This window comes from Eptesicus fuscus, chromosome 2 (genome assembly GCF_027574615.1).
Source record: "Eptesicus fuscus isolate TK198812 chromosome 2, DD_ASM_mEF_20220401, whole genome shotgun sequence".
NCBI classification, from domain to species: Eukaryota; Metazoa; Chordata; class Mammalia; order Chiroptera; family Vespertilionidae; genus Eptesicus; species Eptesicus fuscus.
In genome coordinates this window covers 15,804,320-15,829,346 of record NC_072474.1, presented here as the reverse complement: position 1 = coordinate 15,829,346, position 25,027 = coordinate 15,804,320, and the positions used below count along the sequence as shown (strand labels likewise).

The 25,027-nt window shown below is 38.3% G+C and overlaps 2 protein-coding genes across 14 annotated transcripts in view; one reads left to right on the top strand and one right to left on the bottom strand.

Moving 5' to 3' along the window:
• Positions 1–8,959, top strand: part of PDSS1 (decaprenyl diphosphate synthase subunit 1) — a 45,883-nt gene extending 36,924 nt beyond the window's left edge. For 3 of the 4 annotated variants that reach the window (XM_028138754.2, XM_054725689.1, XM_054725695.1), the window contains 2 exons: positions 5,207–5,287; positions 8,794–8,959. In XM_028138754.2, the coding sequence (XP_027994555.2) occupies positions 5,207–5,287; positions 8,794–8,934 (222 nt within the window). In that variant the 3' untranslated portion in view covers positions 8,935–8,959. The remainder of the gene's footprint in view (positions 1–5,206; positions 5,288–8,793) is intronic. The other variant, XM_054725692.1, reaches the window with a different exon arrangement.
• The window catches only part of ABI1 (abl interactor 1), a 125,501-nt gene that overhangs the window by 3,688 nt on the left and 96,786 nt on the right, over positions 1–25,027 (bottom strand). For 5 of the 10 annotated variants that reach the window (XM_054725667.1, XM_054725681.1, XM_054725672.1 and 2 more), the window contains 2 exons: positions 19,741–19,926; positions 10,216–11,147 (listed from right to left, as the gene is read on the bottom strand). In XM_054725667.1, the coding sequence (XP_054581642.1) occupies positions 10,972–11,147; positions 19,741–19,926 (362 nt within the window). In that variant the 3' untranslated portion in view covers positions 10,216–10,971. Of the gene's footprint in view, positions 1–10,215; positions 11,148–19,740; positions 19,927–23,201; positions 23,289–25,027 lie in introns of those variants that run through there. The other 5 variants (XM_054725660.1, XM_054725677.1, XM_054725666.1 and 2 more) reach the window with 2 other exon arrangements.

Below are 25,027 nucleotides of genomic sequence, written 5' to 3'. Positions count from 1 at the left end.
TATACATTAAAGCATGAGTGAGGAACATTTTCTTTACCATTAAGCCACAAAAACAGAGTATTCATGAGCCATGTAAAGGTATGCCCGAGATTAGAAAGATCAGTCACTGGTTACCATCTACACAATTAAAATCAATCTACTCCTCAGAACCTGGGAGTAAATGTGAATAAAGAAGAATAAGATGGACTGATTACACCGAGATTCAACCAACTTGGTCAATATCCCTTTAGCTAGGCTCTGAGGTTATCTAGAGGACTAAGGGACAGGCCTCTCTCCAAAGCACCTCACAGTCTACTAAAAAGCAGTCTTAGTCCTTCCTATATAATAAAGAGGTAATATGCAAAGTAACCCTCACAAGATGGCTGCCTACAACCAGGCCGGCAGGGGGATTAGTGAGGGACGACCAAACGATGGGTCTCTTGTGCATTTATAAATTGTTTTCAAATAAGCTTACACTCTACTAAAGATTACACTGTCAAAAAAAGGGATTCTTGGCCAGAATTTTGGGGTAAAACAAGTTCCAAAAATAACATAGAATGTGCAGTATTTCCATTTAACGAAAATACATTGTTTTCATAGTTTGCAAAGGATTCTTTTAGACATTATCTCTAATCTAACAAATCCTCTTTTGTGGTATTATATCCACAAAAAATAAGTAAGTGATGCTCAAACTTGGCCAAAATTAAACATTTAGTAAAGAGCACAGCAGGCAGTTAAACGCTCCAAGTCTTCTAAGACCACTGTTCATGTTATTGCACAGTATAGCATTGCTGCCACTGTTGTAAATGCTAGTGCCTGGTGAGCTGGTCTCCAGGAGGTCCCCCCACAGAATAGGCCTGGCTCTGAAAAGGCACTGACAACACTCACAGCAGAGCCTGTGCGTCAGCGTTCATGGTTTGTGATTAACCTAGCCATTTAGTGGAGAAGTTAGCTGTAAGGTGTTTGTACTGTTTGTCCATAGGCAGGTGAGCTTTGTTTGCATATTAGAAAAATCTGTGTTTGAACTTTTCCATTTGTGACACTGAGTCTCACTTGGACCAAGACAATCAACCTTGGGAAGTGGCTTTTCCTTTTTAATTTAGCGCGGGGAACTAGGCATTTGTTGGATCCAGCAACTTGATAGAAACTTTCTCTGGAATTCACTATTTTTGACATCTCTCTGAAGGGGTTTCTTTTTCTTTTTTTTAATCTTTATTTTTGAAAGCATTACCTATGTCCCCTCCTTCCCCCCACTGACATCTTCTAGCCCATTCCCACTGCCCACCCCAGCCTTCACCACCCTATTGTCTGTGTCCATGGGTTATCATATATGCATGCAAGTTCTTCCGTTGATCTCTTCCCACCCACGCACCCAGCCTCCCCTGCCTTCCCTCTAAGATTCTAGTCTCTGAAGGGGTTTCTTGATAACAAACAGTTGATACAAGGGGTTTAAGAAAAGGTTGGAGATTTCTAGAGATTCCAATGGGACAGTGTCCTTTCATGAGTATGTGTGTACATATTTTCTTTAAGAACAAAAACCTCAGGTTAAATCTTTTATGTGTGTGTTTTGTTTTGTTTCTTATCCTCACGCAAGGATATTTTTCCATTGATTTTTAGAGAGAGTGGAAGATAGAGGGAAAGACAGAAATACCGATGTGAGAGGAACACATCAATTGGCTGCCTCCTGCACACGCCCCGACTGGGGCTCAGGCTGGGGAGGAGCCTGCAACCGAGGTACATGCCCTTGACCGGAATCAAATCCATCTACAGGCCAACTCTCTATCCACTGAGCCAAACTGGGTAGGGCCTAAATCTTTAAAGAGGATATAGGTCTGAGATTTTGAAATCTTCAGAAACAAAATGGAAGTGGTGTGTGTGTGTGTGTGTGAGACTACATTAGTGAGTTCTCAAATATCCTTTGAGAGACCTTTTCCTTTCTTCCTCTGCTTCTCTTATTTACTAAGTCTCCAGACCTAAATGTCAGACCATAGCTGTACTTCCAGCTGCCATCACCATCACCATCCCCTGCACCAGCTGCACAGGCTTCTGCTATTGTGACTAGTAGGTGCCTTAAAGAGTGACCTAAGGCCGAAACCGGTTTGGCTCAGTGGATAGAGCGTCGGCCTGTGGACTCAAGGGTCCCAGGTTCGATTCCGGTCAAGGGCATGTACCTTGGTTTCGGGCACATCCCCAGTAGGGGTTGTGCAAGAGGCAGCTGATCGATGTTTCTCTCTCATCGATGTTTCTAACTATCTATCCCTCTCTCTTCCTCTCTGCAAAAAATCAATAAAATATATTTAAAAAAAAAAAAAAGAGTGACCTAAGTTTTGTTTAAGCACACTCGTTTATTGATCCTTTTAGTTTAGTTTATGGTATAGTTTAGATTTCACAGAGTTAGAATGTGGTTTTCCTACTTTTAAAAACAGAGACTGGGCCAACAAAACTTTTCTTAGTTCTCAGTAAATCTGCAGGCAGGCAACTGTTCTTCCCGTTATGTTTCTCATTTCTTCTCCAATACACATGAAGGGGACAGAGGAGTCTAGGGAAGAGTTCAGTATTTGCATAGTAAAACTGCACACAATACATGTTTCAAAGGAAGGACATAGTCACATTTAATGCAAATATTTTTTTTCAAATTTTGCTTTATCAATGCTTTTTATAGTAAAAGGAATTAAAAAGCCATGTAGTCAGCACATTTTACCACACTTGTTGGTATTGCAGAAAAAACTCATAACCATAAACAAGGTGATTTTACCAGATGCCCAGGACAGTAGTGCATCAGCTTTGAGAATATAAGCTTCTAGAAAGCCAATTTTGGAATGTGGTATTAATTTTTAAAATGCTTTTCTACATGGAATATTATGCAGCAGTAAACAAGAGGGATCTCTTACCCTTTGAGACAGCATGGAGGGACCTGGAGAATATTTTGCTAAGTGAAATAAGCCAGTCAGAGAAAGACAAGTATCACATGCTATCTATCACTCATATGTGGAATCTAAAGAACAAAATAAGCTGATGAACAAAATAGATCCAGGGGCATAGAAGCATGGAACAAACTATAGAATCTCAGAGGGAAAGAGGGGGAGAGTGGGTGGGAAGAGATGAACCAATGAATTTATATGACTACATGCATAACCAATGGACACAAACAATAGTGTGGTGAAGGTGTGGGCTAGAGGGGTCAATGGGGAAAGGGGTGGGGGTATCTGTAATACTTTCAACAAGATAATTTTTTTAAATGCCTTTTAGCCTGGCTGGTATGGCTCAGTGATTGTGTTGACCCATGCCCCAAGAAGTCTCCTATTCAATCCCCAGCAGGGGGCAGCCAATCGATGCATCTGTATGATGTTCTGTCTCTCCCTCTCCCGTCCTCTCTGAAATCAATAAAAATGTTTTTTTAAAATGCCTCTCTTAACAACTGTTAAATTCTGTGGTTAAAATTTTAACTGCTAAAATAGACTGCTTTGAGCTTTCCTGATTTGTTTCTTGTGAAGCTTAAATTATTTTATTCTTAAAAGACCAGTAACTAAAGCAAATTATTGGTCTTCATTTAATAACTAACCGGTTGCTGGCTCTTTAAATATTATGAGTAACTTAGCAGCCTATACCTGTTTAGAACTTCGTTCTGACACATACTTAGCTCTGAAAGGAACACTCTTAATTCCTCATCTGCCATCATCTGTTTGAGGTTTTCTGTGTGTCCTATTTTTGTTTCTAGGATTACTAACACTGTGGTGGTGGTTTCAGTATAACAACTTATTTCACCCTTCAGGCTCACTGCCAGGGAAAAACTATGGCAACTGCTGTAAGCACTGACGTATCCAAGTCCAAACACCATTTGACTTCTTACTTTGTGGAACCATAAGCTGTTAGAGCTACTGGATTTCAGATCGTGTAGTTCAGCTCCTCCATGACATAGATGAGGAGGCTAGGACCCAAGACACTGAGGAACTGTGGCAGCACCTACACAAGAGGCTGGATCTGGAAAACGGTGCCCTGGCTTCCTAGTTCTATTATTGGTGACAGTTCTCCTAAATTGTTGCTAAGTGTCATAGAAGATAGGTTTTTCTTTCTTCAGTGCCTTTTGTGCCTGTTTTCTCTTTTCCTCATTACTATCAGCTTAACACTGGTCTTCTTTATAATTTACTACAGTAGCCTGACTGGTATTTCTACCTCTCTCTCCTCTAAGTCAATGGTCTTTCAACCTTGGCTGCACAATAAAAACACGGAGTTTTTAAAATCCTGATGCCAGGGCCAGACCCAAGCCAATATAATCAGTCTTTGGGAGCAGGTCCAGGCAAGTGTGTTATTAACCCCCAGGTGATTCCAGTGTGCAGTCAGCAGTGAGTACCGCTGTACTGATCCAGTCCACTCCACAAGCTGCTAAGGCAGAGCTCTGCTTGTAATACCCGCTGCTCAGAAACCCCAGTAGCTTTTAAGTGTCACTCAATTTATTGATTTTTTTTTTTTTTTTAAAGAGAGAGAGCAAGCGAGCATGGAAGGAAAAAGGATAGAAAGATGGAAACATCAATGAGAGAGTAACACTGATTGGCTGCTTCCTGCATGCCGCCTACTGGGGACCAAGCCCGCAACCTGGGCATGTGCCTCCACCAGGAATCGAACTGGTGACCTCTTGGTTCATGGTTGGACACTAAACCACTGAACCACACCAGCCGGGCCAAATGTTACGCAATTTAATACTAAAAGTAGAATGTCAAATGTCGACATTTGACATTTGACTTCTTACTTTCAAAACTGGCTTTCTAGAAGCTTATATTCTCGACAAATGTCACGCAATTTAACACTAAAAGTATAATGCTAATTCCCACCCTCATCCTAACCCAGTGATTCTGGAAATGTTGGCAGACACTAGAACCTGTGAGAAATGCATGCTCCCCCACCCCAACTGAATTAAAAACTTGGGGTGATTCTGGTGCAATCAAAAGTTCAAGAACCATAAAAGAAGTCAGGAGATTTTACTACTTAGCAGTGGGGCATGGACAGAACAGAACATCAGAATGAGTACTGTGCCCCCGCCCTGTCCCTGGGCTTGGAAAATGGGTATCTTTCTTAGCTCTGCTTCTTTAATTGCTACAATTTACTGCTCTTCCGACAAGAACAAATCACCTTTTTGTTTTTCCCTATTGTTTCCTATTGTTACAAACTAGTATTAGAACATTTGATTCTGCCAGGAGCAATAAATAGATTTTTCTTTCTTTATGGTTAGTTCCCAGAAATGAATGCTTTGATAATGAGACGGTTCAGTTTGCCAGGAGATGTGGACAGAGCTCGACAATATGTACTACAGGTAAGATTATTCTAAAAGAAAAAAGGCATTAGCAGATACAATGTGGGAACGTTTTTTTAACCAAGCAAATAACAATAACATTATATTTTAGATACAAGACCAAGTTTAGTCCATTCTTGATTTGACAAAAACTCTTCAGAAGGAAAAACTTGTATAATTTATTTTTCTTCCAGAATTCTTTCCAGTGATGCTAATTTAATTGGCCTTGGGATTGGACATTAACAGTTTTTCAAAGCTACCCAAGTGATTCTAATGTGTTGAGATCCATTGGTTTGGAACCAGTCTCCCCACTTCCATCAGCAGCATGAAGATTCTCCCAGTCACCAGACTTGCCTCCAACCTAGTCCAGGCCCTCAGTAGTATAGCAATCTACTCAAAATTGGCTTTTTCCTACTCTATCCTATATAACTGCCATAAAGGTGTGATTAAAGATATGTTAACTTAAACAATTAAACCAACATAGGCAAACTGAACTCTAACCGTCGGAGCTATAAGCTTATTTCAAATATATTGCCACATATCCTCAGAGCTTTTTGTTGAAGCCAGATCTTTCTGTATATTTTAAGTTTTGATGACTATCTTTTAAGAATGAGCTCTTTCTAATATCCAAATGTAAAATCACTTGGAACTAGTAGATCTAGTTAATGAGATGAATCGAGTAAAAGTTTTTAGTAAGCAAATATGGTCTGAGAGCTATAATTAGTACAATACTTGGAAGAATTCCAAATAATTACCTTAATTTCCAAAAAGCAAAATTCCTCCAAAGGGTATGTTTCTCTTTTAACTCTCCATACTGTTAAGCATCATAATTTGCTATGGATTACCACCCTTTTGGAGGGTAGTTGGCAGTACTAGTAAAAATTCAATATGAGAGGGGGCTGTAGCTGATAAAGTTGCTGTGCTTGGGAGAGGATCTGGCTTCAGAAATAACAGTATTACCAAAGGCTCGGGAGAAGTGGGACTAAAGACAAATTAATTGTAGCTCTTATTGTAAAACAAGCCTATGCATCAAAGCACCTAGAAAAAACTTCACAGAACAAATTCTCCAATTCTAGCTCCCTTTCCACCCAGAGTTCCTAATCACTATTCCCTCATTAAATATGAATGGACAACTAGTATTTAGTAGGATTACTAAATAACTGATTAAAGTTTGCTGAATGAAAGAGGACTAAGATAAACAAAGAAGAAAAATATAATTAAGGGGGTTCAAAAAATAACTGCACTCATAAAACAAGAACAGGATATTGTCTTTAAACAATGAAAAAGGATGAGTTCTGAGAAATTTTAAATGACTGGAAACTAACTCCTAAGAAAAGTAGGAACATGGAATTGAGAAAATCATCCAAGATGTAAAACAGCAAGGGAAGAAAATGAGAAAAGCTCTTAAGAGCATCAGCACAATCCTGTAACAAATACCAGCAGGCAGTGAACACGGCCTTCCAAATAAATGGTAATGAAACATTTTAAACCTACAATTCTATATCTAGTCCAATAATTCTGAATGCAAGTCATTATCACACTTAAGGACTAAACAGCTGGCTTCCAATACCCATTTTCTGGGTAAGTTATTTGTGGATGTATTTCAGCAAAAGTGTGAAAACCCCAAGAGGAAGACGTGAATACTAAAACAATGAACCCAAGAGTTCAATAAAAAGTCATCCTGCAATGGTAATTGTATAAGAGCTCATATATATATACTAGTATATATGTAACAAATAGAATGATTAAGGAATTAGAAATATTAGGAATTTGAGCTCCATTCCCAAAGAGGAAGAAAAGGAGGCAGTTACATTTGCAAGTGTGTTCTTGTAGTACTGTAAGGCACAGCCAACTAAAATGTGTCACTGTGTCAGTTGGTAGAGTATAGAAAATCAGAGGCCTTTCAACATGTGAGGAATATTCTACTCAATGATAGAGACATCATGAACTTGGAACCATGGAGAAGGAAATAAAATTGCTGACTTAATCATACTGTACCCATTTTTATATTACGGAAATGTAAGCTTTCGATAATGTAAAGTGTGCAGCTTTTTTAAAAAATATATTTTATTGATTTTTTACAGAGAGGAAGAGAGAGGGATAGAGTTAGAAACATCGATGAGAGAGAAACATCGATCAGCTGCCTCTTGCACACCCCCTACTGGGGATGTGCCCGCAACCAAGGTACATGCCCTTGACCGGAATCGAACCTGGGACCCTTGAGTCCGCAGGATGACGCTCTATCCACTGAGCCAAACCGGTAAAACAAAAACACATCGTTACAAAATAGAATGCAAACCTGTATGTAGTGTTAAGGTACAGTTCAAAGTGGAAAGAATGGGCCTGGCCAGTGTGGTTCACTGGTTGAGCGTCGACCTATGAACCAGGAGGTCATGGTTTGATTCCTGGTCAGGGCATATGCCTGAGTTGTGGGCTCACTCCCAAATGGGGAGTGTGCAGGAGGCAGCTGATCAGTGATTCTCTCTCATCACTGATGTTTCTACTCTCCCTTCATCTCTGAAATAATGGAAAGAATGGGAGCACTGGTTTCCTCACCTACACTAATAAGTAATAAAATAAACTTGCATGTATTCACTACTGTAAGCCTACTTTTGCCCCACCCTACCCTGTATAATCAAATTTGGATCATAGGATGTGTAGGTTAAATCCTCATCTTTCTTAGCAGATAGGCAATAAATAATAACTAATATTGATAATTAAATTTTTAAAAAATGGATAAAAAAGCTTGTGCCTTTAAAAGAGAACTCAGCTCTTGTGTACATTTTCATCATCAGCTTTTGTGTACATTTTCATTATGTACATTTTTTTTTAACTTCCACTTAAGATTTTTTCATTTAGAAATTTATTGTATAGATATATTATAACAACTTTTTAAAAAAGATCTAGTACTTAAAAATAGATGGCTAAGGGGCTGGGAGGAAGAGGGATGGGAATGGGAGATAACTGTAGTACTATCAAAAATAAAAATATCCTATCTAATACAAAGGTAATATGCAAATTAACCATCACTCCATCACAAAGATGGTGGCGCCCAGTCCTCTCGGCCCCGCCGGAGTCCCCCATTCCGGGGGGGGGGGGGGGGGGCAGCCGCTGAGAGAGGGCAGTGTGAGCAGCCTGGCAGAATGCTTGCTTCATTGCCATGGCGACAAGGCAAGCATTCCACCTCAGCCGCAGAGGGCCTCTGGGCAGCGGGCGCGGAGCGGCCACATCCCACAGAGAGCCACTGGTGCACAGATTGGTGTGCAGGGTTACTAGTATTTAAAAATGAAAAAAAAAAAAAAAAGGATGGCTACTTGATAGTAATGAGTTACTTTGTACGCTTTAATCAGAGAAAAGGGCCTAAAAGAATTAGGCAGGGGAAGCTGGAACTATGAGATCAAACATAGAAACATAGTTTGGCTATTAACTAATCTAATCTCAAAATAGTTTTTAATTCATTATAATGAACTTAAGAGCTGATCCAGTAGGTAACACACATCTGTTCCGTTTCTTTCTGTATTTCATAGAGTGATGGTGTGCAGCAAACAACCTACCTCGCCCAGCGGTACTGCCATGAAGCAGTAAGAGAGATCAGTAAACTTCGACCATCCCCAGAAAGAGATGCCCTCATACAACTCTCGGAAACTGTACTCACAAGAGATAAATAACAAGTCTTTCTGTTATTTCTGGCAGCTATTTTACCAGACTGTGCCTAAAGAATTTTGTGGAATATACTTTGCTTCATGTGCACATAACCAAAAATCATTTTAAAAAATCATTTCAACCTTAATGATGGGCAGTTATTTTATTAGCAAAGTTTTTCAGAAAAGTTTTAAAATAATTAAATCATCTGAAACTGTTATTCCAGCCCTGTAAATTCTAATTGAGGCATCTTGATGGTTATATGTGGTATTGTTTACACTGTTAATAGTCACATGTAAAGCCATTAAACAAATAAATAATCAATGTTAAAATTCAAATGGTTTATCTTGTTTCACCATAGGAGTAAATGTCAGAGAACTGTGAAGTCTACATTTCAATCAGCATTAGATTTTAACAGCATCCAAAATTTCATATAAGAGAATGGTTTATTATAAAAGACTGCAATAAAATTTAGATGAATTATATACAAAATTAAGAGAACATTCCACTTGGAAAAAAATGAAATGAAAAATGTAGCTAGCTGATCACTAGTGATACTGAAATCATTTTAAAATTATCAAGGCAAAATGCATATGCAACAGTCACATTGATTTGGTAGCAATGGTCTTTAACTCTCAGAAATAAATGTTTTGCACTAGTCTTACCATTTACTATGCTATTATAGTCTGTAACACCCAGTACATAAACTGCAATTTGAAATCCAGACAATTCCTCAATACACAGAAACCCACATTTGAGCGCTCTATTTTAATATCCTAGGCAATACAAAATTGTACACAATATAAAACATCCCTCTAAACCTCCCTTAAATTAAGAGGAGACACACAAAGTGCATGTGTTGCATTTCAGTTACGTAAAAAAGACAAAACAAATCTGTTGGTCAAGTATATCCCTATTCACTGATTAATATATGACCCAGTTTTCCCCCAATTACTTTAAAAATCTTTTTATGTTGCTAGTACCAGTTAATGAATTAAATAGTGCCTATTCAAAAATCAATTGCATCCACTTCTACAAAACAGTATGTAAAAGACACTTGTAATTTCCTTTCATTGAACAGTCCACTGGAAAACTGGAGGACTAATAACAGCAATCCTTAAGAATTTTACCCACAGAAGTGAATACTTTTACACATTTTCTTAGCTCTGAAAAAAAATTACTTTAGAAAAGCAACTAAGTAGATTGACTTGTAATCAGATTTTAAATCTTCAAAAATCAGTCACATTTGATATTGGGACAGGTTGAGATAAGGCTGAAGTTCATATGCTGAGAAAATAGAACAATAATTCTGCAATAAATCAGTATCTTTTATTTATTTTTTTAAAAACAAATCAGTGAAGGAAAGGACAAAAACCTTTGGTTCACTTATGTATTTGTGAGTGGAAAAAATTTATAATGCAAATTCACTCATTAAAAAACTTAGTTACAAATTACAACATTACAGATAACCCTTTTTTGTTTGTTTTGTTTCACATGGAAACCTTAGAGACTCGAATCATTTCAAGAGACCTAAGTACGAGTACTCCAAGAAAATATCACACAAATTGGAAGCATCTTGGATTTTTAAGAAGTATATTTCAATAATTAATTTGTATGCATGCTTTAAACAAATAGTTATAGTTCAAGAATGAGAGAGTCTAAACAAAAGGTATGACCAGCACCAGCATTTAAGTTTCTGATTTTAATATTAGTCTGACATAGCATTAGTAACCATGCTGCACTGAAACATTAATGGTACAATCTGAATCATGATTTGTTAAATATTATACCCCAGACCCCCAGAATATTTAAGCTGGTCATAAAGTTAACATTGTGTAAGTAAGTATATAAGCATAAACAGTTATGGACAGCCTCTTGTATAAATTGCTGTTTAGCAATACACAAACTGCCTCAGAGATTTATGCTTACAAGGTAGACGTTCAATTATACCAATAAAACAGCATGTCCTGAAAATATGGGCACATTTTAAGACAGTTTTGTTAACCATTAATAGTCCCACAGTATGACTGAATAATAAGAACCTACTTTAAAAGCAAAAAATTTTAATCAGTATAGTGCATGATTGATTCAACGTAGTTCCCAGGGAACAGACCAGTCACTCGATTGCAGACTCCTTCATACCAGCCATCATCATTCTTCTTTATTACATAAATGATTGCACCCTCCATAAATGACAGCTCATCATCCTTGTCTTTTGTATAATCATATATTGCCACAACTATGGAAAAAAGAGTTGAAATAACAAGTGAGTGCACTATATCCAACATAATGTGAATTTTAAAATGTAATGCTAATTAAATCTATAGTATAGCAAAACCAACTCTTTTTATGAATATTCTTAACTCTTACATCTATAAATATAGGTAGACCAGTGGTTAACCATGTACCTAAATCAATAACTTGATCTTAGGGCCATAATGACTATTTGATTAGACTAGACAAATCTATTTAGGGAAGATCTCTGAATTTTAAGGGTTTATTAGATATTTCAGTTCATTTGTTCAAATATTTACTAAGTGCCAACAGTATGCAAAACCATTTTTCAAAATAACGACTGGGCAGCAAAGCTGCATAACCAATCATTAAACCAGCTATCTAACTTGAAAATACACATACCTGGAGATAAATCTCATCCTACTCATCCAAGGAAAATATTCATATAATTTATGGGGCTATATTTAGAATATTTTTACACAGCACTTTAAAGATCAACAGGATTTTTTAAGGGGAAACAAGTGAGTAAAGATGCATTAATTATTTGCAATTCTGTAGTATCTGTGATTATTTTGAGTTCAAAATATTCACTTTCTTTGCACAGTGTCATAGAAAAAAAAGGCATAAAATTATTCTAGTTTTCTAAACTACTGGTTCATAAGTTTAATTATTCCTTCATTCTGCCTTCATAGCATAATGATGCTGAAATTATATGTACTTTTCTAGTAAATGTGAAATGAATTTTTTTCATTGATTTCCCTCGTGTAGTTTTTCTTAAAATACAGAGTTCTTAAGACATTTAAGATGTTCTGGAACTTACTTTTCCACCAAAAAAAGATGGTTAGTCCCCACAGTTATTCTGAATTAGGGAATTACAATAAGAGACTTGTAGTACTAATCGATATCATCATTTGCTAAATTGAAATAGGCAATCTTCTCTCCCCTTTGCAAAACACTGTATTAAGTAAACTCAACAAGTCCATTTTAATCCTGCAGCAGAATCATAGTATTGTGATTACAAGCTCACTGACATGCAAAGTTGTCTTTAAAAACCCCCAAACATAAAGAATAAATAATATTAAATTATTATCCGGGTATTATTTTTGTCTAAAAAGCCACCCAAAGGAATTGAGTGACTGCTAGCTATAGTAAAGAAAATAATGTAATAATTTAAAAGTAAACTATTAATTAGTCCATTAATATTTATTATTTATGGTTTACCTTTGATAACATTAATTTATTTGTATTCACAGTCATAATGAATTAAATTTTGAATGCTATAGACTTATAAACTAATCATGACAAAGGCCCGTCATCCTCAAAGTCATTTGGCAGGAAAAAAATGTTTCCTCTCGCCCAGCCTTAGTGGTTGAGCATCAACCCATGAACCTGGAGATCACAGTTCGATTTCTGGTCAGGACACATATCCAGGTTGCAGACTTGATGCCCAGTGTGGGGCATGCAGGAGGCAGCCGATCAATGATTCTCTCTCATCACTGAATACTCTATCTTCCTCTCTGAAATCGATAAAAATATAAATTTTTAAAGAAGTGTTTCCTCTTGCTCTTAGGTCCACTTACAAAAGGAGTTGGTAAAAGTACTGAGCTCAATTAATAAATGTTTCAATTTTCCAAGTCCTCTTTTTAAATGCAACCTAGTTGCATTCAACCTACCCTCCCCACTGCCGGGACTGACCAGCAGACCCTGAGCAACTGGTGAAGGATTACAAAGACACACGTTTCTGTGAAAGAGAGGGCTAAGTGACTGGGTGGCTAAAGGAACCAGATAGCCCTGTTCGCCTGCTTCCTTAGGCTTTTATTGTAGCAACAGCTTGAACTAAAATTAACCTCTAGATACTATCAGCTGGGTAAGTATCCTTGAGAAAATACATGCATCTGCAGTGCCTTTTAAACAAGGACGTTTTGAAGTCTAAACATAAAAATTCCAGTAAAATGCCAGGGGGCTCATACTTGTTTGGAAAAGTCAAGGCAGGTAAGAATCCCCTACAGGCCTCCAATCTTTCAGAAAATCCTCCTTACAGACTTTCCAACAAAGTCCCGTGCTTCCCTACACCCCACCGTGCACATATTCTCTCATAATTCTTGCTACTGAGTATTTAACCATTAACAATCCCATGTCCATTCTACTCTCCAGGATCCTAATACATCCTACCTAATAATAGACAAATAGGCAAATTGACCGCACCTTCACTATGCCCAAGCCACGCCCACCAGCCAAGCCACGCCCACCAACCAATCAGGATGAGTATGCAAATTACCCCAACAAAGATGGCGGCTAATTTGCATATCAAGACAGCGTAAAAAGAAGCCAAGAGCTACAGAAGGGAGCAAAGCTTTGGAGAAGCAAGCAAGTCAGGGGGAGGAGAAGGGAGGAGCGGAGGTGGGGCCGGGGGAGAAGGATAGCAGGCGGGGCCGGGGGAGAAGGGAGGAGCGAAGGCGGGGCCAGGGGCAAAGGAAGGAGAGCGGGCGGGCTGGCGGAAAAGGGAGAAAAGCAGGCGGGCTGGCGGAGAAGGAGGGGCGGGGGAGAAGGGAGGAGTGGAGGCAGGGCCAGGGGAGAAAGAAGGAGAGTGGGTGGGCTGGCGGAGAAGGGAGAAAAGCAGGGGGGCTGGCGGAGAAGGCAGGGCAGGGGACAAGGGAGGAGAGCAGGCGGGGCAGGGTAGAGTGCAGCAGGAAACCCTATTGTAGGATTTTTCCTGCAACGGGAACGCCAGTAGATGTATAATCCTACTAGGTATCAACATTTTATTTAGAATAGGGGTCAACAAATAATGGCCATGGCCAAATTCAACTCACTGCCTTTGTTGTAAATAAAGTTTTATTGGAACACAGCCACATCCCCTCTCTTGTGCAATGTCTATGGCTGCTTTTGTGCTATAATAGTGGGGTTGAGTCATTGTTTAAAGAGAGTATGTGGCTAACAAAGATTTAAATATTTCATTTTGCAATATATACAAATAATGAATCATTACATTGTATACCTGAAACTAATATATTGTTATGTCAATTTCATTAACCTCAATTTTGGAAAAAAGTTAAAAATATTGCCCTAGACAGGTATACACTTGCTGCCTCCCACAAGCACATCAAAATTACAACTAAAGGACAGAACAACTATCATCCAGAACTGCGGGAAAGCTGGCTGAGTGGAAGTTCTACAACTAAAGAGGTAAAAAAGAATGCGCATTGAGACTGGTAGGAGTGCAGAGGCGTGGACTGGGCTGGCAACCCAGGCGCGCTGCTTTTTTAATCGGGAGGGAGATATAAGCTCCCGCTTGCAATGAGCTCCAGTTACAGGCAAGACTCTGGGGGACCCAGACACATACAGGGAGAAACTGGACTGTCTGGCATCAGGACAGGAACATGAGGGCAGCTTTCTTTCAGACAGAGGTGCTCGCAGCGATCATTGTTCCTGTGCTGGGACCTCTCTGGTGCAGGGCTGACTGGCAGCCATTGCTGTTTGCTCTGCCCTGGTGATTCCCTGAGACCCCCGCCCCCCGCAATTTACAATCCCACCGAAACTGTGTGCAGCAGCTTTTGCATATTTCTTAGCCTAAAACCTGTCAAACAGGCAGCAGCTGGGTCAAGTAGCACCAAAGCAATAAATCCGGCAGCAGCAGCCTGCCTTGCTACAAAGCTGAGCCTTGTCTGGGCACTTCCAAACCCGATACAAAGAGGAGGAATCTGCAGATGTCTCTATAGCTCCTGCTGGGCAGCCCCAGACAGTGGCTGACTTTGCACCTCCTTGGAGATCCAAGAGCCAGTGTACCAGTGGTCAATGTGAGACCATAACAGATTACAACTCTTCACATCCATAAGTGACACACTCAAGAGGCAGACTCAGCACCAAAGCCCCACTGAAGCAAGTCCTGCCCCATAAGGGTGTCTCCTGCACAACAGATCTTCCAGTGTAAACACAGCTGGTCATCACAGCCAATTGGCATGGAGGTCAATTACTCCCAGTGACACCAACAGCAATCAGGCTTAACTACAACAAGACTGTGCACACAGCCCACAAAGGGGTGCACCAAGAGCGTCCACCTCAGTTGACTGGGGAGGCTGAGCCACTGGGCCCTATAGGACACCTACCACACAAGGCCACTCTATCAACTCAAGGAGACTCAGCAGCTACCCAGTACATAGAAACAAACACGGAAGCAGCCAAAATGTGGAGACAAAGAAATATGTGACAAATGAAAAATAATGGATGAAAGCAAAATACTGGATATAGAGTTCAAAACCACAGTTATAAGGTTACTCAAGAATCTTCTAGAAACCTCTGAGGAACTTAGTAAGACCTTCAAGGATCTTAGTGAGAATTCCAAAAAAAAAATGGAAAAGGACCAGTCAGAAATTAAGCATACCCTGACTGAAATAAAGAATGGCATACAGGATTCAACAGTAGACTAGAGGATCCCAAGAATCAAGGCAAATATTTGAAACTAGAGGCCCGGTGCACGAAATTCGTGCACGGAGGAAGGTTGTCCCTCAGCCCAGCCTGTACCCTATCCAATCTGGGACCCCTTGAGGGATGTCTGACTGCCCATTTAAGCCTGATCCCACCGGGATCGGACCTAAACGGGCAGTCGAACATCCCTCTCACAATCCAGGACTGCTGGCTCCTAACTACTTGCCTGCCTGCCTTCCTGATTGCCCCTAACCGCTTCTGCCTGCCAGTCTGATCACCCCCTAACCACTCTGCTGCCAGCCTGTTTGCCCCCAACATCCCTCCTCTGCCGGCCTGATCACCCCTAACTGCCCTCTCCTGCAGGGTTGATCACCTCCAACTGCCCTCCCTTGCAGGCCTGGTCCCTCTCAACTGCCCTCCCTTGCAGGCCGGGTGCCTCCCAACTGTCCTCCCCTGCTGGCCATCTTGTGGTGGCCATCTTGTGTCCACATGGGGGCAGGATCTTTGACCACATGGGGCCAGCTATATTGTGTGTTGCAGTGATGATCAATCTCCACATTACTCTTTTATTAGATAGGATAGAAGCCTGGTACAGGGGTGGGGACCAGCTGGTTTGTCCTGAAGGGCGTCCTGGATCAGGGTGGGGTTCCCTTGGGGCATGGGGCGGCCTGAGCGAGGGGCCTGTGGTGGTTTGCAGGCTGGCCACGCCCCCTGGCAACCCAAGCAGAGGCCCTGGTATCTGGAATTTATTTTCCTTCTACAATTGAAACTTTGTAGCCTGGAGCGGAGCCAAGCCTGGGGCTCTCTCCGAGGCCAGCAGCCATTTGTGTTGGGGTTATAATTGAACTTAGTTGCCTTAAGCAGGTGGGCCTGGCCAGGGTGTGCGGAAAGCTTTGCTTCCCCTGTTGCCGCCGGCAACCCTGGCCTGCTCTCTCAAGCTCCATTCTGCCGCCATTTGTTTGAATTTGTTTACCTTCTATAACTGAAACTTTGTAGCTTGAGTGGAGGCTTAGGCCTGGCAAGGGCAGGCGGAAAGCCTGGCTTCTTCTGTTACCTAGGAAACCTTGCTCTCTGTGGCTGTAGCAATCTTGGTTGGGTTAATTTACATACTCGCTCTGATTGGATGTTGAGCGTGGCTTGTGGGCGTAGCGGAGGTATGGTCAATTTGCATATTTGTCTATTATTAGATAGGATATGAGGAAGCAAAAAACACCCAACTGAAAGAGCAAAAAGAAAAAAAGAATCCAAAACTATGAAGATAGTGTAAGGAGCCTCTGGAACAACTTCAAGCATACCAACATCCAAAGAGGACCACACCAAGACACATCTTAATTAAAATGCCAAGGAAAAAAGACAAAGAGAGAATATTAAAAGCAGCAAGAGAAAAACAATCAGTTACCTTCAAGGGAGCACCCATACGACTGTCAGGTGACTTCTCAACAGAAACTATGCAGGCCAGAAGGGAGTGGCAAGAAATATTCAAAGTGATGAACAGCAAGAACCTACAACCAAGATTACTCTACCGAGCAAAGCTATCATTTAAAATTGAAGGTCAGATAAAGAGCTTCACAGACAAGAAAAAGCTAAAGGAGTTCATCACCACCAAACCAGTATTATATGATATGCTGAAGGGTATGGAGGAGGAGGAGGAGGAGGAGGAGGAGGAGGAGGAGGAGGAGGAGGAGGAAAGGAAGGAAGGAAGGAAGGAAGGAAGGAAGGAAGGAAGGAAGGAAGGAAGGAAGGAGAAGAAGAAGAAGAAAGGAAGGAAGAAGAAGAAAGAAGAAGGAAGAAGAAGGAAGGGAGGAAGGAAGGAAGAAAGGGAGGGAGGAGGAGGAGGAGGAGGCGGAGGAAGGAAGGAGGAAGGAGGAAGAAGAAGGAAGGAAGGAAGGAAGGAAGGAAGGAAGGAAGGAAGGAAGAAAGGAAGGGAGGAAGGAAGGAGAAAGGAAGGGAGAGGAGGAGGAGGAGGGAGGAGGGGGAGGAAGAGGAGGAGGAGGAGGAGGAGGGAGGAAGGAAGGAAGGAAGGAGAAGGAAGGAGAAGGAAGGAGAAGGAAGGAGAAGGAAGGAAGAAGGAAGAAGGAAGAAGAAGGAAGAAGAGAGGAAGGAGGAGGAAGGAGGAAGAGAGGAAGGAGAAGGAGAAGGAAGAAGAAGGAAGGAAGGAAGGAAGGAAGGAAGGAAGAGAGGAAGAGAGGAAGGAAGGAAGGAAGGAAGGAAGGAAGGGGAAGAAAGGAAGGAAGGAAGGAAGGAAGGAAGGAAGGAAGGAAGGAAGGAAGGAAGGAAGAAAGGAAGGAAGGAAGGAAGGAAGGGAGGGAGGGAGGGAGGGAGGGAGGGAGGGAGGGAGGGAGGGAGGAGGAGGAGGAGGAGGAAGAGGAAGAGGAAGAGGAAGAAGAAGAAGAGGAAGAGGAAGAAGAAGAGATAAAAAATTATAAACAAGAAAGTGACAACAAATACATATCTATCAACAAGTGAACCTAAAAATCAAATGAATAAAAAACCTGGTGAACAGAACAAACTGGTGAATGTAACAGAATCAGGGGCATGGAAAGGGAGCAGACTGACAATTCTTGGGGGGAATAGGTTGTGGGGGGTGTGGGAAGAGATTGGACAAAGAGCTTACACCTATTACAAGGTCAGTTGGGGAGGGGGGAGGCCTGGAGTGGGGTGGGAACCGGGTAGAGGAGAGCTATGGGGGTGGGGTGGGAGGAACATCTGTAATAATCTGAACAATAAAGATTTAAAACAGAAAAATATTGCCCTAGCTGGTTTGGCTCAGTGGATAGAGCGTCAGCCTGCGAACTGAAGGGTCCCGGTTTCAATTCCAGTCAAGGGCACATGCCCAGATTTGTGAGCTCGATTCCCATTAGGAGGCATGCAGAAGGCAGCCAATCAATGATTCTCTTTCACCGTTGATGTTTCTATCTCTCTCTCCCTCTCCTTTCCTCTCTGAAATCAATAAAAATATATTTAAAAATTTAATAAATAAGCTAAAAATGTTTATTTGGTCTTTTACAAAAAAATATGAAAATAACCTTGATTTAAGACGCATCATTTCAACTTGTGAAGATATTTTTTTAATCATGCTAGGTTATTCACTGTTCTATCATTCCAAATAATTAAACTTCAAATATAATAGTTCCAATTTCATAGATACTTAAAGTTAAATTTGCTTTCCAACCCAGAAATATGAGTAAAAACACAATTCAAGACTATTCAAGTTTATCACCCTCATAATAACCACAACTCATTTCTACTTGAAAGTACATAAAAATCTTAATGGCAAGTAGAATATTCAAGACTTCCTGAACTATATGCAAAATGTTTGCTCTTAAAAAATATAAAAAAGGAAAATAGGAAATTTACTTTTAGCTATGTATTTAAAACTTGGGCAGGGTCACAATGGAACAGGTCTCAAAAGCTATAGCTTCTTGCTTAAAATCAGTTAATCCAATACAGGCAACGGAAGGGAATACATTTCAAATGAAATCAAATGTGATCAACTAAATTACAAGTATTTTTCAGAACTCTATACAAATACAAATTTTTAAATAACATATATTTGGATTAAAAAAAGCAAACTCTCTAAAAACAGGACTTTTTCTTTCTTACACACTGTTTCTTAAAAGATAATTAAGGTGACTGTCAGGTAAATTTGTACTATGGAGTTATACATAATTTCATGACATAAAATTCTAGTGATTATCTTCTCTTTTATAAGATCAACTAATGAAACTTAATTGAAAGCTTGTTCTCATAATAATCCCAATAGATTTTAAAGTATTTAGATATAAAAGACTTCTATTTTTATGGTAAGTGCTTAGAAATTTGGTTTTAAATATTTACTAATTATATGACTAGTACTAGTAAATCATTTCATTCCTTTTTTTGTGTGTGACTTAGTTGCTTCATCTATAAAATGCAGACAGACAAGTTAATCTCCAGCTAGAAGCATTATGTCATTTGAAAAAGTACAGCTAACATTATAACATACTTTTAATTTAAAATATAAATAATCCTCTCTTCAAATTGGAAATGTATAGGAAATAAGGTTTAACTATATCATCTTGACTCATAAAGTTATTCAAAAGGTTGTGAAACACTGGATTAAATGTTCTTCATAGCTCTAAATTATATAATTAGATTATTTTCCTTTACTCTAATAGATGATTGTACCTTACCTTTCTCAATATAATTTTTAGGGGCCCAAGCAGGATCCCCATCTGCATATGGGTCATTATACTGAACTACTGCAGCCTCTTCATCTTCATAATCCACTGGAGGTGGTGGTGGCGGAGGTGGAGAGTCATCAAACATGGGAATGTCATCTGGTGGAGGTGGTGGTGGAGGAGTTGGACTATCAGCAACTAGAAAAAATTCAGATAATTAATATGAGTAAAAAACGAGACTAAATGGAAATTCATAAATTAAAAGAATTTAAGAAAGCTCTAACTCATATAAAGCATGCACTATAATAAAACATGCAAGATTAGAAATAAAAGCTTGGTGTGTTAAAGCTTCCACTATTCAAGAATAATTTTGCTATAATAAAATGAGCTAAAAATAAAGGTATTAGGAAGTACTACAAATTAATGGATGCAGGTTAGGAGACTATCTCTTTATAAAAGATTATAGGAGTAAAGAAGTTTCCTTATTCCAAGGCTCAGGTCAAAACAACTGTCACTCTTTAGTTAGTTTAACTCCTTAAATAAGCCTTATGTCACTTTTGTCATTTGGACTACAGTAAACATTATGAATAACATTACATTAATGGTTTGACAGCTATTCATTGTGAATATTCATGTCCCTGATTTTAGCTTAAATATCTTTAGTTGCCCAGAAATAAGTTTCCAGTGGGTAGATATTTATTTTGTTTGTTTTAAGGAAGAAAGAAAAGTCGGTGGTATTAGGTCTGCTCTATGTATAGGTTTTCTATTCTTTCATGTAAATTTTAACAAGAAAAATTTAAAAATTAAATAATTCCCAACTAGTAGAAAATGTATTAAAGTATTTTTTTAAATGTTTGTACTCATAATCAACTTTTTAAATGTAGAAAGCAAGCTAAGATTTTTGCCTTATTGCTAGTAAAATATAAGCATAGATGAGGGGAGGTCAAGATCCTAAAGATCTATTCTAAGAATACATCCACAACAAAGATATTAAAAGTAAAGTTTTGTGGTAATAAGGTAATAAAAAGAAACAAGTACACAGAAAGTAACATATCATGCAAAACAATAAAACCAACTCATACCTCCAATTCTAGATGGTTGTGGTATGTGAGTGTAATTTAAATAATCAAAAGTGTAAATGGTAAAATGTAGAGGCTAGAACTGTGTTCACTGAACTATTATGACACCAAGTAACAAATGCTCCCACATTAAGGAATTCAAAACTGGAACACAACTAACTCTAATTTCTTATCCACACATTTCTTTAAAAGTTAAAGACATATGAAAATGTTTTGATACAAATTAACACAGGAATTACATGATATCTGCAGGAAAGAAATTCAGAATACCAATATACTAACTTAAATACCAATTTCTAAGGCTATTTTTATATGATCAAAAAAAGGAGTCATAATCTATCTGTAATACAGGTTTTAAAGTTTACTCCACCCTATTTGGAATGATTTGCTGAGAATATAACCAAGGGATCAAGATTTAAAACATTTGCAGATTAAATAGCCCTATTTCCACTTCAATGCTGTGAATTTCTATTTTATCCTACTGAGGAATGAAAAAGGCTATTAGAAAATAAGCCTTGTGTGATAATGCTCATTCTGTTATGTTTATAACTTATTTTCCACTGAATGCTTGGATCTATTTTATTTTTGCCCACAAACAGCCCTTAAAGCTTTCTATTACTATTGTGGGAGGCAACCAATCAATGTCTCTCTCTTACACAGATGTTTCCTTTCTGTCTCCCCCCTTCTCCCCCTTCCATTCTACTCTCTCTCTAAAGATCAATGGAAAAAATATCCTCAGGTGAGGACTGAATTTAAATAAACAAACAAACAAATAAATTTAAGATACTGGTGATAGTTTCTCACCAATCTTCCTAGCATGCTTTCGAAGAAAACGGCAAATAAAGTTGGGCATTCTGCAGCACCAGGACAATGTTTGGTGAAAGAACTAAACTAGTACCATGGGCCTCTTTAGCAAAGGCCAAGCATATCCAGAATAATATACATTAATTCTGAATTTCTATTTAAAGTTACCAAAGAGTTTTGGTCACACTAAATGGAAGTTCATTATGGTTATTTTTAAATAGTTCCTAAAAATTCTTGGCTGTAAGGCAGTTTAAAAAGTTTATCTGGCTTCATTTTTAAACTCTTACAGCATTAAAGACCAGCAATTTACTCTTATTCACTTATTATTAAAAATAAGATTCACTTATTTATATATATTTAAACACAGATTTCAAAGTTGATTTGCACTCAGAAATTTCAATATTTTGAAACTACAATGTTTTATAAAATGTCCATTAAATCATACATTTCTTACAGGTAGGAACTCTGTCTTAAACTATTTGTATTCTTCCCAAAGACTAACACATAACACTAAGTCCACAAATATTTGACTGGAGGAATGGAGGAAATAACACAAAAGGGTCAGCACAAGCTGAAAAATGGAATTTGCCACAATGCACTCTTGGAAGATTAGTTGATCAAATGGGTTACACATTTGTTCATACCATTTTGAGATTTATTTGGATGGTGATGGTCCCAAATAAAGTAAATTACTACTTGACCACCTTACCATCTTAATCTTAATAGCTATTTTGGTCTAATAAAATTTGTGATAGTGGTATTCTTCATTTTGTCAAATAGCATTCACTATGATTGTGTGACTATGATTATACATCTTCCAAAACCTTAATCAGACAGCAATATAAACTATCTATCCTAATTAAATCCACATATTTAAAAGAATTCCCAAAACTCCCTGACCTTCCTTCAGAGAACCCCTAAAAAAAAAGATGACAGATTTGCATATTCATAAATAATCCTCATGGGCCTGCACGAAACTAGCCAAAACATGAAGAGGGCTCTATAACGACAATCACTCAGATGAATACATATCGTGAATGTAACTTACTTAGTCTTGCATATTCATTCTTATCCTAACAATGAATATCTTTATATAGATTAAAAATTTTTAATGTATCAAAATCTAAGGAAGGCTACAAAGCCTTCTCCAAAAACTTTTTGTAACTAAAGAAAAAACCAACAAACCTGTCCCAATTATGTAATAAACAAAATCTCACAAAACAATCTACAGATGAATTTGAATACCAAATGTTTTCTTTCTAACTAATTCCTCTAATAATTATTGGAACCTAGTAGTTTCCTTTGTGTTTGATTATACTTTCCTTAAGAATCTGCAAAGATCAGATTTCATGTTTTAGATCATATAAATACATAAGAAAGTTGCAGTTTTGAAATTTATATAGGTCAGTAATCATGCACACAAGAGAAAAAACTAAAGATCGTGCTCTTCAGTTTCAATAACATAGCTGCACCTATTTTCAAGATAAGATTAGCTTCTCAGTAAAAGTAAGGAAAATGGTGACTCATCAGCCATGCATGCTATAAGGAGACAGCCTCTACCCTTTGATAGCTCAGTTTTTCAAAACTTACTGTTTTCCTGCACCCTGGCCACGAAGCCTGTGAGAGGTATCTGTGGAGTCAACTGAGGCATAGGGGGAGGGGGTGGAGCGATAGAAACTGATAGCAACAACACAGTATGGGGGAAGTAAAACAGGTAAAGGAAAGAAAAGGAAACAAAAAGCAGAAGTCAGTTACAAGGACCACAAACATAAGTATGCAAAGAACAGTTTGCAAATGAAACAAAACAAAACAAAACAAAAACAAAACAAAAACCTGCAGAACCTTCAAGTTCATTACACACGAGAAAATCTAAAGCTGAGTTGTCTTTAGCCAACTGGTTAATTTTATTGAAAAAAAATACTTCTAACTTAATCCTAATTATATTGTTTGGGAGAGATTTAAATTTACCCTCACATTCACTTTCATGCAATGAAAACTTCAAATTCTAAGAAAAGACTTTAGCCCTAGCTGGTTTTTCTCAGTGGATACAGCATCGGCCTGCAGACTGAAGGGTCCCAGGTTCGATTCCAGTTGAGGGCACATGCCCGGGTTGCCGGCTCCATCCCCAGTAGGGGGCGTGCAGGAGGCAGCCATTCAATGATTCTCATCATTGTTTCTATCTCTCCCTCTCCCTTCCTCTGTGAAATCAATATAAATATATATATTTATATTTATATTTTAAAAACTAAAAAACAAAACAAAAACAATTTTAACAGTGAATACTGATAGCAGTTTCTAGGATATTGTATCTTTGCCATACTTCTATAACCTACAGGCTGTTCTAGCTTTAGGGTAATGTTCTTAATTAGAACCCAAATGTGTTATGAAACAGCTATTTATTCCATATATAAGTAATTACATCAATCACAGTTTTCCTTTAAAGAATTCTTATTTTATATATAAATTTATACGCAGCTCTCCAGGAAAAACCCTTGTTTGTAAAACAAGTTTATTATTACCTTTTAAGTTGACATTTTTAAAGACATCACTCCTAAATTTACTATATCCCATGCTAATTGTTTGCTGAATTTCAAAGAATAAGGTATCTCTCAAAAGTGACCTTCTTTCTTTTTATCACTGTTCTGATAAAGAAAATCTGGTCTAACAATACTTTAAAATAGGCAATTATTTGCACTTAAGTAATTTCTAACAAATCATTAGTAGCTGGAAAAATATTCCAACTTCTTTCTAGAGAGGACATAATTTACAAGAAGTCAATACTAAATGTTCATGTGGGCAGCAAACGTAAAAAATTATTAGCAAACTAAAAGGAAATTAAAAAATAAAAAAATAAATGGAAATATACATACATATGTTTACCATTTTGTCTCATAACAAGACAGTAATTGCCAAAGATTGCTCAAAAAAGTCAATTGGAATGGATAATAAAATTCAGTTTACTGGTAGTCACAACAAGTGACAATAAATTGACAGAGAAAAACAATTTATTGGTTCCCAAAGATCACGTAATCAAAAGATTACTTCAATTAATCCAAGTTAAAAATTTTGTTGGTAAGTGTAAAAATTTGAGAGGTTCAGTGTTTAAAGAAGCAATAATTTAAAGCAATTAACATTCATTGTGTGGCTAAAAACAGCACTTAATTCACTGACGTTGGTCCTTGTTCCTTCTGATACTTTGTATGTAGAAGGCTCTTCAATGAATAAAATGTTAGTTTTTCATTTTTAAAAACTCCCACATGTTTTTTAGGTGTTTTATTTTTTTCTAGAAACAACCCCTTAGTAACTAGCCATGCTGGTTAGTATGTAAAGAAAAAGAAAAGCTTTGCTGTGAAGATACTAATAATTACCATCACATTTAGGAAGAAGAGGAAATATGCACATCAAAACACTAAAAA